Here is a 13,700-nt window from a genome sequence, read left to right on the forward strand (position 1 = left end):
TCAAGAAAAGCCATCTGAGTCAGACAAGCTAGTGAACCATGAGACTGGGCCAGCAGCTGCCAAGGTGGCCCCGTCTGATGCCTGGAGAGTGCGGATAAACATCTTAGAAAATAGAAACCGCCTAGGAACCTGCCATCGGGGCAGAAAGCGGGGTGAGGAGGCTGAGGCCTGGACAGGACCAGGAGGCCCAGGGCTTTCCAACTCGACACCTGCAGTGAGCTGTAACACTGTTGGTAGCTTAAAACCGTAACTGGTACCCCAAATCTCAGCCCTGGAGTAGACGGTATCATTCCCCAGTCCTTTGTCGGGGGAGGGGGGGGCGATGGTTCTCGGGATAGCAGTAACTGGATGACCACAGGCCAGGGGAGTCAGCAGGCAGATTATAACATCCATTGAGCAGTGGTTCTCAACTGGGGGCGACTTTGCTCCCCATGAGACACGATGTCCAGAGACATTTTCAGTTGTCAAAACTGGGGTAGGGGCTACTGGCATCTAGTGGGTAGAGGCCAAGGATGCTGCTCAGTGTCCTGTAATCAACATCCTATAATCGCCACAGGGCAAAGGACATGCTCCTGACCATCAGCTGTGCCAAGGCCGAGGCCGGGGAACCAGCCCCAGAGGGCTGAGCTGAAAACGCCTGAAATCGCTTGATTTAGAGAAACGGGCACTGCCACCACCGTTCAGCAGGCACTGTGCTGGGTGTGTTACACACCACTGAAGACGTGTGGAAGCCTACTAGGTGACAGGCACGTCTCACACTTTATAACCAATGCACACACACGCTCATTCCTCGGACTACTTATTGGGGTCTGGGGCCGGACTGCGTGGGTCCGGATCCCTACGCTGGCACTTCCTAGCCTGATACCTGTGGGCAAGTTACTTAACTTCTCTGTGCCTCACTTTCCTCATCTGTAGAATACGACTGATGAGAATGGGATCGCCCTCATGGGGCTGCGATGAGGAGTAAATGAGGCGGCACACAGAGAGTCCATAGAACAGAGCTGGGCACACAGTAGGTGCTCAATAAACCTCAGCAGGTAGGAGCACCAGTTCTACTGGCTGGCTCGGGCTTTGGACCCTGACTCTCCTTCCCGTTAGCTGCGCCATCTCGGGCAAGTTCCCGAGGCCGGTTTCTGCATCTGTAGAATGCGGGTTTCTACCGCCCCGCTCGGTGTGCTACAGGGAGCAGTGGCTGGGTTACTACATCGATGTCCTTAGAACAATGCATGCATGGAGGGAGTGACGGTGACCTGAAGGTGGTCGCTGCTGTCAGTGCTATTAATATTTATCATTAAGTGCGTGGAGATACAGCGACGGAGAAGATCCCTGGTCCGGGGGTTGACTGGGAAAGGAAAGATTAATAAGCTATAAAATAAATGAATGTACACACCCCCTTGCCAAAGAAAGGGACCTTCATTCTCACTGTCCCGATGGGGAAACTGAGGCTCAGTGCCATGACGTGACCTGCCCAGGTACACACAGCTAGTAGATGTGGGAGGTGGGTCGGTCTCCAACATCCTTGTTCTGCCTTAAGAAACATAACATCCATCTGCCGGAATGGAATCGAGGTCGGGGCCCACGGGGTCAGAAGAGGCATCACCCAGAAGCCCAGAAGCTGCCTCTCCGCGAGAAAGCAGAAGTGCAAGTTCACCCTCCTGAGAGGTGCAAGATAAGGCCTGAGAGTCACCCACACTCTGCGGGGATCCTGCGCCCCGAGGCCTCGCAGATAAGCTGCTGGGCAGAGCCAAACCCGAGGCCACTGGTGGACGGCCAGCCCGGCTCAGAGGGACTAACGCGTACACACACCGTCCTTGATGGACCGTCGCTCGATGCTGTCCGGATCCAGCTCCTCGTGCGACAGAAAGATCCTGAGGCGTTTGAGGGAGACACTCGCCTACGCAGAAAGTAATTACAGAGTGCAGTTATTTTTAAAAGCATTTTTTTGCAAAACAGACCGGGGACTAACTAACTTTCAGTGGTTTCCTCTGGGTGCACAGGAGCCCACACCCTCCCTCATCTCTGAAAGCTCTGAGTTGCTGACAAGGAGCGTCCGCCTTAGTAAAAAGCAAAATCGGTTTTGGTTCTTGTTTGTTTTCCTTTACGAGCCAACATCTGGCATTAAAAGGAGGGCAGAGGGACTGTCCTAGACGCAAAGGGACTTAAGAAACGTAATGACCAAAGGCAATGGTCTCGTTTAAGGGCATAAGCTTGCAGCCAGATCAGTGGGTCCCAGAAATCGAATGCACGGCAGAGCGATCAGAGTCAACAATACTGGATCATAAACTTCCCGGTCGCTAAGAGACTAGATCTTAATGGTTCCCACCACCACACAGGAAATGATCATTATGTGGCATGGCAGAGGTGTTAACTAACACTGCAGTGGCGATCAAATCGACCGGTGGTACCTCTTAAACTTTTAAAATGTCATACGACGATTATATCTCAATAAAAATAAATAAAACCACAGCGTCCTGATTTAAACAGCCCGACTGTACAGAGGTTTCTGAGATTATCTGGACAATGTTAACATGGGCTGAATATTATTTTTAAGAAACTACTACTATTTCTGTCAGGCATGGTAACGGCGTTATAATTACGTAAGAAGAAACGCACGCTTAAGTACTTATGGGTAAAATGTCAAGAAGTCTGGGATTTGCTTTGAAACTATTCAGCAAAGAAAAAAAAAAAGGAACGAAGGGAGGAATTTAGAAGAAGGATCGGATGCAGGGAGTGTGGCAGAAAGTCGAATCTGGGTGACGGAGGCACAGAGGCCGCCATCGGACCAGTCTCCACTTCTGTGCACATCTGAAATGCTTCATAATAAAAAGGGGTTTTATTTGTTTGCCCGTTTGGTTTTAAATAACGCCGACAACCACAGTTGCACGACCGAATCTGACAGGCTGATTCGTCTGTGTGGCTGAAAACGAGGTTTTCGACATGAATGGGTGTGACACTAGGGAGAAGGGCGTGAGGTATGGGCTGGAAGTGGCAGGAACTTCGAACGTTATAAGAATGTGACGGACCAGTTTCTCTCCCCTTACGGAGTCACTGCACGAACTTGAGGCATTCTGGAGGGCCCAGGCTGGGTTTTATAAAGGGTGGGTCAAGGCTTATTAGTGGATTGTGAAATCAATATAATGAAGGGTCAAAAGATGCATTTTTGGGAGGGGGGAAAAAAAAACAGAGCATATGGGAATATAATCAGATAAAATATTTCATTGAGACTCGGACAGAGCCCAAGAAAGCCTGGTTGCATTAAACTTCTGCTGCATGTACTCAAGTGTTGAGTTTCTTGTCAAGAAGAAATATAAATTTCTTTCTTTGAGGCAAATATGTTTTTTTGTGAAAGCCACCGGTCCACGCCCCGCCGAGCCCCCCAGGCACAGTGTGACGGGTAATGCGGAGGACGCTGCCTCGAAGGGGACAGCCGTGCCCTTGTGCTTTGTCTCCCCAGAGACCCCTCAGCTCCAGCCTCGTCTGTACCTGCACGATGCTGCTGATGACCATGGGGAGAATGTTCAGGGGGAAACGGAGGATGTTGAACAAGGCCAAGGACACGAAGGCCTTCTGCGCATCCAGGATGTGGGTCTTGTCAACGGTGACGTAGACGGCAAACGTAGACAGGGCCACCTGCAAGCAGAGTGGCCGGCGCTGACTTGTGTCCCTGAGTCAGAGCCACAATCTAGGAGCAGCCACCCCCAGCCCCAGCACCCGTGAGTTGCGATCACGGTGGCCGGTGGAGGCAGCTGAGAACACCCGATGCAGTGACCAGCACCCGGCAGGCACTCGCTGAACACTCAGAGGACGAGGTGGACCGTGCATGACCAGGAGCGGAAATTCCTGGCCTCTCTGGAGCGCTCCTGGTGGCACGCTGGACAGAATTCCTCCACAACACGAAGCGGAACGACACCTCCGGCCTGTGCCGTGCACTTTGCTCTGCCCGAAACAACCTCCCGATCCCGGCGGTGGCCAGGCGACTCCCGTGTCACCCTCCGGAGAGGCCTGACTACTCCCTCTCCCCCACCCCGCCACCAGAATCGGCCTCGCCACTGCTCTCCACCCTTTATCCTGGTTTATTTTCCTTCACGGCACCTGTCACCGCCTTTTATTGGGGTACCGTACATATTTACTGCCTGGCTCCTGCGCTGAAATGTGAACTCCACAAAGGGGGAGAGCTGCCCGTTTTGCAGGTGACTGTCATCCTTGGTGGCTGCGACAGCCCCTGGGACACGGGAACGCTGAATGAGACCACGGGTGAGTTACCTCCTCTCCCCATGCCTCAGCCATCTTGCCTGTGAAATGGGGGGGGGGGGGCGGTGGGGAGCGGAGGTAGAGAAATAATGCCACCAAAGTTCCAGCTCATAGAGTTTTATATCCCCCAGGAACGGGACACTTACTAAGAAGGAAAAAAAAAAAACAAACAGCCAAAGTCCTCTGGAGGCCACGCCCTTCCCTGCAAAGTCAGACTGGCCTCAAGCCCTGTGGTGGTTCCTGGGATTTTGCTGCCCAGGCGCCTGGACCAGACTGGACCAGATTTCGGTTTGGTTGTTTGCGAGTCACTTTCCTTGCCAGGAGAAAAGAAAACCCCCCTGAATGATCCAGGGCCCGGCTGCTTGGCTTAGAGGAGAAGGAGAAGATAACGGGCGGGTTTCTGAGCCACCCCGCACTGCTGGGGACAGGGCGGTACCAGGCACCCCTCCAGACTGTGTGGTACATGCTCTCGGAAGCAGTCTGGACAAAAGCCCCCGGCCCCATCTAGCCGCAATCCCCCAGAGCCACGAAGGGCTTTCTGTGGGGTACAAACTGCCCAGGGCCCTGCCCTTCTGAGCTCGGGGCAGGCTGCTGCCAGTCAGGGGGTCCGGCTTGAGCCCCTGGTGTGGCCGTGGTCCAGTGTGCTTTCAGGGTCTCGGCTGCCTTCTTTCTTTGTTACCTATTAGGTCATAGAGCTTAACAATGCAAACCGTAAGTTTGGTCGCGTATCAGCTGCGTGACCCTGGGCACGCCACCTCGCCTCGCTGAGAGCGCCTCTATCTTCCTGTCTAGAAAACGGGGACCCGGAGACACCTTTGCAGGGCTGCTGGCAGGACATCGGGCACTTACTGCTCCCACGGCGCCCGGGGCACAGTGAAATGCCCTATGTGGGAGCTGTTCCCATTTCTTTCTACAAAACTCAGTCCACACTTCTGGGGCTATTCTTCTGAAGCATCTACAAACCCATCCCGTAACCAGAAATAAAAACGGCTGCCACATATTACATTTTGGGGGTGATGAAAATGCTCTGGAATTAGTGGTGACAGTTGCACAACCACGTGACTATACTAAACATCACTGTGTTATATGTTTTAAAAATGTGAATAACAATAAAAATGACAAATTAAAACCAACCAACCAACCAGCCAACCATGTCTCCAAAGTCAGTCTATTTTACTTAATGTAGAAGCCAAAGTTTCCACTTGGGCCCCAAGGCCCACCTGATTTGTAAAGGTCCCTTTGTCTGTAACTTGCCTGCCTTGGCCCCTTTGGTCCAGCCCCAGGGCCTTGATTCTCAAGCTTCCCTCTCCCTGGTGGGGCCCTTCACCTCCATCAGGTTATAGCTCCAGGGCCACCTCCGCCCTGAAATCTGCCATCGCCCTGTTTAAAACTGCAAGCCCTCCCTACCACTCTGACCTGGATCCTTTTTCTTCCGCATAGCACTTATGGCAATTTGGCACACTATGTGATGTATCGATTATACCTATTGTTTGCCATCTGTCCCTCCCATTTAGAGTAAATGAACGCTCCATGCGGGCAGGGGTTTTCGTTTGCTGCATTCACTGATCCATCATCAGTGCCTAGTACAGCGCCTGGATCACGGTAGATACTCAGCAAATGTTTATGGACGGGTGGGTGAGTGGATGGGAGGGTGGATGGGTGGGTGGATAGATGATAGATGGATAGATAGGTGGGTGGATGGATAGGTGGACGGCTGTATGGATGAGTGGGTGGCTGGGTGGCAGGGCAGGTAGATGGATTTTCCTGAAGGCAGGGGAGTCTACAATGGAGAAAACCAGGCCTCAGGCATCTCACCACCAGAACACACCAGCGCCCTTGGCCCAGCCGACGGGTGGCTGCTGGCAGCACAGGACACAGGTAGAGAAAGAGCAATATCACGAGGCCCGTCAGATCCACAGCTCTGGCTTCTCCAGGAAGTGGAGGTCATGCATTCATCCTTCGACTACTAACTGGGCACATGCTGTGTGCCGGACCCTGTGTGCCCGGAGGTGAGGCGGGTGTGGAGATCCTGAGACTCGCGGTCTAGGGAGAAACAGGTATGACTAGGTTCTATCGGGGGTGTCTGGAAGTGCGTGGGGGTAACCGGGGTTGTGGGCGGTGGGGAGCTGGGATTTGCTACCCCCTCGTAACGTGTGAGGGTCAAGGACGCAAGGAATCCTTCACAAACCACGAAGAACACTGGTCCTGCTCTAAGTGTTCACGGTGCCTCCACTATGAAACACGCACCTGACCGAACCGTCCACACCAGCCTGACCCCTAAAATATCTCACATCTCTGTGTGGACACCAGTTCTTTCTGCCTGCTGAGGATCCATTCATTCCCCCGCTGGGGTAACAGCACCCCAATTGTCCTTGGGGTAACTGAACCTCCCCCAACCTCAGTCTATGAGCTTCAGCCACAGATGAATCGCCCACACCCACCCCAAGCTCGTGACCCAGCCCTGGCCAATGCACGCGGTCCGTCTCCTGGGCCCCAGTGATTCAGGGATAAGCACGCGGCCAACTGCTTAGGAACTCAACTCCATAGGAACTAACGGGAAAAGGGGTGGGGGGCTTTCTCCTCACAGGAGACTGAGATGAGAGGAAGAACTATAACTGCATGGCGAGCACCTGTCTGACAAAGACACCACCACTGAAAAAGCAGCACTGAGAGACAGAGAGGAAGTTATTCCCAACATTATCTGTGCAGCACCTAGATCCAGCCATGCCTGAAACCCTGGCCATGCTCAACAACAGCACTTTCCTAGACCGCTCGGTTGTGTGACTCCAAAATCCCTTTCTTTTCTTTTTTTTTTTTTTTCACTCAAATCAATCTGAGTTAGGTTTCCATCACTTGCAAAATAGTTCCTGCCTAACAGTTTATTCAAATATTTCATTCGTTCATTCAGCCTTTCTGCTACACACCCTTACTCGATGTGCACCATTTGTTCACAAGGGCCACATGTGATGTGGTCAGCAGAGAACCACGCAGCAGACGACTCCCATATGGAATGGTAATTATCCTAATGAACAGAGGTCCAAGGTAAGTAGAAGGCAAGAAGCTCGCAAATCTTCAAGGCAGAAAATGCTAAATATTGCCAGCTACCTAGGGATGCTATTTTAGGAAAGTATATTAGGTGGACGTGATAAATGCCGGGCTCTGCATCCTGGGAAAACAGTCCCATCAATCCTGCCCTATGGCGTCCCCATTACTCTCTGACCTCCCCGGGCCTCTGCCTTCCATCACACCTACCGGTGGGTAAACACCCCATCATGCTTGAAGTGCAGGAATTCTCCAGTGGAAAGAGTACGCACACATCTTCCAAGAGAACCGAGGGCTACATATTTTATCCTAATGTAGTCAGAGGCTCTGGTGCCTTGGCCAGGGCCAAGGTCCCTACTGACTCTCCAGGCTCATCTGTTGCCTGCCCGACAGCTCCACAAACTCCATCTTGGGAAGCCCGTCAAACCAGAGTGGCAAATTCACGGTCAAGAAAAGCCAGTCCCGCTCGTAAGCCTATCTGGCTTCACGGCTTCCTAAATGGAAACCAGGGCGGGAGACGAGAAGTAAAGTCGCAGCGCGGTCACGCGCCGCGCTGGGGACTCGGTCTGATCAGGGGATCTAATGTGCGAAGCACACGGCTACACTTCCTCAGGGCAACCCAGCCCGTGGATTAAACCCTGTCGCCTGCTCCCTCGGGCTGCCGCGCTTTTCCCATAAAAAGAATTTCGATTCGAAATGCTTTGGATTTCTGTAATGATTTCCCATCCCTTGTGTAAAAGTAAATAAAAGAGATGTATGAGGTGCACGCCACTGACGATGCACAGTCACTGTCATGCTGGTATATATGCAGGCTCTCTCTGGAAACACGCGGAAGGAGCCGGAATGGGGAGGGGAGCTAGGTGGCCGGAGTCTGGGGAGGAAAAGAATTATTCCTTTTATTAATGCCAATCAGCGGCGAGGGGGACATCTGGCAAGGTCTGGAGGCATTTCTGATTGTCATGACTGGGGAGGAAGGGGGAGAGGTACCACTTGGCATCTACTGAGTAGAGGCCAGGGATGCTGCTCAACACCCTACAATGCACAAGGCGGCATCCCCAACCCCAATGAAGAAACAAAGGATTATCAGGCTCCAAATGTCGACAGTTGTGAGGTTGAGAAGCCCTGCTGCACACCTTTCCGAAGAGCTTTTTAACTACTTTTACCACGGAAATGCATTATGATTTAAAAAATAAAATGTATCACATATTCAAAAGAGAATATCTAACAGCTATAAACACATAGAGACAGTTTAACAGTTTGGAGAAAAAAAAAAAAAACAATAAAATGTATCTCCTATATATAATCACCTTCCCGGTCTATGTTGTTTTTACTTTTAAAAATCAAAGACAGTTATCAAAGACCTGGAGAAAGTCGGGGAGATCAGAGAGTGAGAAAAGAACGCAGAACCTTCCGGCCCAGAATGCTGGAGCATTTGAGCTGGAAGGGAAGGGACCCGAGGGAACATGGAGTCCCGGAACAGCTCGATGTCCCTTCTTATGCCAGTGCTCACTTGGAGGGCCGACTGGTCATAATTGAGTGGCACAAAACACCGTGACTGACTATGAATATCTGATGGGAGGTGAGGGAGGGCAGGGCCCCGTCAGTGACATCCCTGTGGCCTAACCCCTTCGCATTTCACATGTGAAAACCTGGAGGCAGGAAGGCGGAACGGCTGGCTTCAGGTCACACCCTGAGCTGGCAGCAGAATTTAGCAGATGTCCTGACGCTCAGAAGAACATTCCATTCCCCTACGCCAAGGCTCAGCAAACTACGGCCCGCGGCCACACCTGTGTGTGTCTGGCCCGTGAGCTTAAGATGGACGTTACATTTTTAAAAGAATAACAACACATAAAGATCATGTCAAATTCAAATTTCAGTGTCTATAAATAAACGTTTAGGGGAACACAGCCACGCCCATACATTTACATATTACCTGGAGCTAGGCGGGTGTGATGGAGACCGCCTGGCTCGAGACACCTGCAATATTAGTTGGTCCTTTACAGAAAGGTTTGCTTACTCCTGCGTTTTGCCAGTGCTTCTCACACCGCCTTGGGGGAAAGTGCCAACATTCCGATTCTGTTTCAGCTGGCACGATCTGAAACTCGTCCTTAACCATTCTTAACTGTCAACTGCACATGGTCCATCCCCATACGGTCTCTTGGTTGGGGACCACCTGTGCGGTAGGACTGGATGAGTTAAGTCAATTCTGGCACAGCCACGCCCTGGACAAGCACGCTTCATTAAAACACACGAAGCAGATTTGAACGCATGAACTGAGAGCTCATGTAATGTCCAGAAAAGGTCAGTACGCTACGTAGAGTATGACTCCATTTCACTACATTAACAACATTTTTTAAATATCTTTATGCATAAACATTTTTTTTTTTTCCTGAACAGATACGCAAAACTGTCACTTTGGAGGAGAGGGGCAGGTGAGGGGGAAAGACAATATACTTTTCATTTTATAACTTTCTACATGGTTTGATTTTTTTTTTTTTTAATGAATGACCAATATATGTGTTAAGCACCTGCTACACGCACTGTTTTAGGTGTGGGACCAGCAGCGAACAGAAAAGACAGAATCCTTGCCTTCCTGAAGCTGACATTCTAATGGAGACAGACATGATAAATGAAAGAGTAAGTAAATTTTAGAGTGTGTTTGGCACTGCCACGCAAAATGTGGTTCACAGGCCACCGCCAATCCAAGTGTGTGACCAAGTGGCAATCAATGAGAAGCCAACACCGTAACTCAACGATGGCACCAAGCCTCAGTTTAGCTCAGCTGACATTTTTTTTTTTTTCTTAGCAAGACTTTCTCGATGGAGCAAGCAGAGAACACTGGTGAACATTCCAGGGCAGACTCCTTATCGCGAGTAGGACCTATGGCAAACAGCTCCTGAACTGGCTGCCTTGAAGACCCTGGACCGGGAGCTGACGAAATGGCAATAAATAAAATAAAGAAGGATGTGTGTGGCAATTTTAAAAGGAGGGATCAGAGAAGGCCTTGTTGAAATAGTGACCTTTGAAAACTAGGTCGGAAGGAAAACAGAACGGAACATAAAATGATGTGGGCCAAGACGAATTTGGCTTCACTCACCAGGAAAGGTGTGCAGACCCAGGTGAAGGTCCCCACGGCCGCCAGGTAGGCGGACTTCTTCAGCACCTTCAGCTCCTCCTGCCTGATGGCCAGCACCTTGTCTTTGAACGCCAGCTCCCAGGCATACAGCTTTAACACTTTGATCCCGTTGAGGATTTCGTTCATCAGCTTAATCCGATTGTCTTTGCTCTTCATGTGGGCCACCTTCAAAGAGAGAAGAGCAGTTGGCATGGCAACCGGGGGGCCGGCCCGCTCGCTTCCGGCCCTGGCCTCACACCTTCACTCAACGCCCCCCTCTATTGAAAACGGCCTTCCTGAGGCTGGGAACGCTGAGCCTGCGATTCCCATGAAGCCGGCTCTTGACCCTGAGAACACTCCAAACGACTCTCATCAAAGGAACAGTACTGCCTCGAATCACACTAAATTACATGCAGAGAAACCTATCAAATTTAAAACTGAGAAACAGAGGCAAGAAAAATCCTTCGGAAGCAACCTAAGTGCCCATCAACAGACTACTGGATAAAGACGTAGTTCACATATACAACGGAATATTACCCAGCCATAAAAAGAATGGAATCTTACCATTGGTGACAGTATGGATGGACTTAGAGAGTATTATGTATGCTACGTGAAATGAGTCAGAGGAAAAACAAATACCATGTGTTCTCACACATGGAATCTACGGGACAAAATAAATCCACAAATGAAACAGAAACAGATTCATAAATACAGAGAACAAACTGATGCTTGCCAGACAGGAGGGGGACAGGGAAGGGCTGAGTGAAAAAGGTGAAGGGGTCAGAGGGGAAGGATTAGGAAATCCAAACTGGCAGTTACAAAACTGTCATAGGGACGTGAAGCCCCGCACAGGGAATATAGTTAATAACACTGTAATAACTGCATATGTCGGATGGGTACTAATTGGGAGATCACTTCGTGAATTCTATAACTGTGTAACCACGATGTTGTACACCGGAAACTAATATAAAATAATAAGAATGTCAACTCTAACTGGAAAATAAAAACTAAAAAAAAAAAAAGAGAGAGAGAGAGAGAAAGAGAGAAGTAAAATCTTTCAGGTATCCAGGGAAGAAAGGGGACATGGGCCCACTCTGCTGATCCAGACACAAGAAAGAAGACCCTGGGTTTTTCCCTCCATTTCCTTATTTTTCTGTATTGATTTTTCAGCCGGTGCGTGGTTGTTAAATACTGAAACGTCTCTGGAGCAGCCAGCACTGGTACTGACTCTGGGCCACACAGCTAGTAGATGTTGCTAATAGCATCCGGTTCTTTCCATGTGCCAGGTACTTTTCTGAGCATTTTACATGCATTTAGTCATTCGGTGCTCACGAGAACCCTGTCATTAAGCTCTATGGTCATTCCTGGGTCACAGATGAGGGCACTTTCAGCAACATGAAGGCAGTGTGACTAGTGCTGTGTCAGAGGTGGAAGCCTAACCGTCAGCGGGATGAAAGGTAACAGGGCCCCGAGCCCCCTTCCTGACCTATCTTCTCCCCCCCCACCCTCCCCACCCCCGAGATGATACGGCCACATCCTGGAACTCCCTTCCCCTACAGCACTGCCCGTGCGGCCGGGAGCTCTCCTCGGAAATGCCACAGGCACATCGTCAGCAGCCTTTGAGCGAGGGGCAGAGAAATAAACTCTAGCCTGTCTCTGTTATGGGCCATTAGGCAACAATTCAAGAGCATGAAGTCAGAAAAATCCCCAAGACACGGTGTCAGATGACGCGGATGATGGAATCAGGCTGCTAGACGGTCCCGTCAGCGTAGAAACGGATGCAGTAACAATGCCACAATGAACACACACGTACACACCAAACCTAGCTATGTAATCAGAGCTCTACAGAAATACATAGAAAGTTCTAGAAAAACTTGCTATGTCTTCACTGTGGTTGAGAGGGTAGGGGACATCCTTTTATAACGTATACACTTTTGGATTATTTGAACTTTTTTTTATGAGAAGGCATTCACTCCGTTATCTGGGTATTTAACAACTTAAAAAATACAAAGTATCTCTGAAAATAAATAGTTTAACGCTGCACCTGCCATTAGGTAACAGGGGGGAAAAGTAGGGGGTAATATTTACTCAACTCTTGAAAATGCCCACGCACATAAGTGAATACACTCCATGGGAAACGGAATTTCTCTGAGGCTCACAGACATCACTTCAGTCACTAAAACTAATGCTTTCAGGAGCCGTCAACCTTGGCTGCCCAGTGTAATCACCTGGCAAGCTCTAAAAACTCCCGATGCCCAGGCCCGCTCTGTACCAGGTGACTCGGAACCATGGGAACGGGACCTGGGCATGGGCGTCTGTTAAAGCTCCTTAGGGGGCGGGGTTCCAACAAGGAACCCAGGAAGGCTGAGGACCCCACTCCCACTCCTGAAGAGAAGGAACTCCCCAAAAACCCAGGGGGAAAGGCCTCAGGCCCAGGCCCAGCTGGGAGCCCTGTGGGGGCAGACGCCCTACCTGGTAGGTCTTGGTCTTCATGGCCATCACTGCGTTGAGGGGAACCATGAAGATCATCACGGCCACCCCGGCCAGCACGGAGGGTCCCAGGTTCTAAGGAAGGAGAGAGTAACAGGCCTTCACACAGGGCTTCTGCCCACTGAGCCGCCGCATGCTGACTCTGCCTGGTGAGTTCGGGGCAGATCCAGTACTTATGCCCAAGGATGGGCTGTTAAGAATTTCCAGATTTATTACTCAGCATCTCTCAGTGTCCTACAGCTCTTAAAGGTCACACAGGTGCACCATCCTTTATCTGAAACCCTTGGGACGGGGTGAGTTTTGCTCATTAGAATTTAAGAAAGGAAATAAAGTGTTGAGTAGACGAGAGTTAACACAGCTGGCCTGTAGGATTATCTGATTTGAAGGCCAGCTTAGAAATCAGGCCTTTGGCTGGTGCCTGGGAGCTCGGCTTTGGGAGGGTTGCCACCACCCTCAGAACTGATAAGAGTGGCGCCTTGTGCCTGAACTGTTTGCACAAACCATATGGCGTGTTCTGAACACCCCTTTTCCTTCTGGGAGTCTGGAAGTTTAGTCTGTGACCAGCCCTGAGGAAAAATCCTGGGCGCGCAGTCTCTAGAGCTTCCCTGGCTGGCACCATGCCACAAAGCTGTCAGGGATACAGGGCATCCTGTGCGACTCCGCCCAAAGAAGACTCGTGGAAGTTTGGGCCTGGTTTCCCTCAAAAAACTTGCCCCCTGCGTCTCTCCCTGTCACTCATCCCGTTATAGTAAATTATAGTCCTGAGTCCAACTAGCCACTCCTCTACTTGGCGTGGTCTTGG

At 50.6% G+C, this 13,700-nt stretch overlaps 1 protein-coding gene across 6 annotated transcripts in view; it reads right to left on the reverse strand.

The window, feature by feature from the left end:
* Positions 1–13,700, reverse strand: part of ABCC1 (ATP binding cassette subfamily C member 1) — a 117,503-nt gene that overhangs the window by 35,940 nt on the left and 67,863 nt on the right. For all 6 annotated transcript variants that reach the window (XM_036226247.1, XM_016156959.2, XM_016156957.2 and 3 more), the window contains 4 exons: positions 12,881–12,973; positions 10,391–10,594; positions 3,484–3,630; positions 1,807–1,894 (listed from right to left, as the gene is read on the reverse strand). In XM_036226247.1, coding sequence (XP_036082140.1) covers positions 1,807–1,894; positions 3,484–3,630; positions 10,391–10,594; positions 12,881–12,973 — 532 coding nt within the window. The remainder of the gene's footprint in view (positions 1–1,806; positions 1,895–3,483; positions 3,631–10,390; positions 10,595–12,880; positions 12,974–13,700) is intronic.

This window comes from Rousettus aegyptiacus, unplaced genomic scaffold (genome assembly GCF_014176215.1).
Source record: "Rousettus aegyptiacus isolate mRouAeg1 unplaced genomic scaffold, mRouAeg1.p scaffold_m13_p_8, whole genome shotgun sequence".
Classification (NCBI taxonomy): domain Eukaryota; kingdom Metazoa; phylum Chordata; class Mammalia; order Chiroptera; family Pteropodidae; genus Rousettus; species Rousettus aegyptiacus.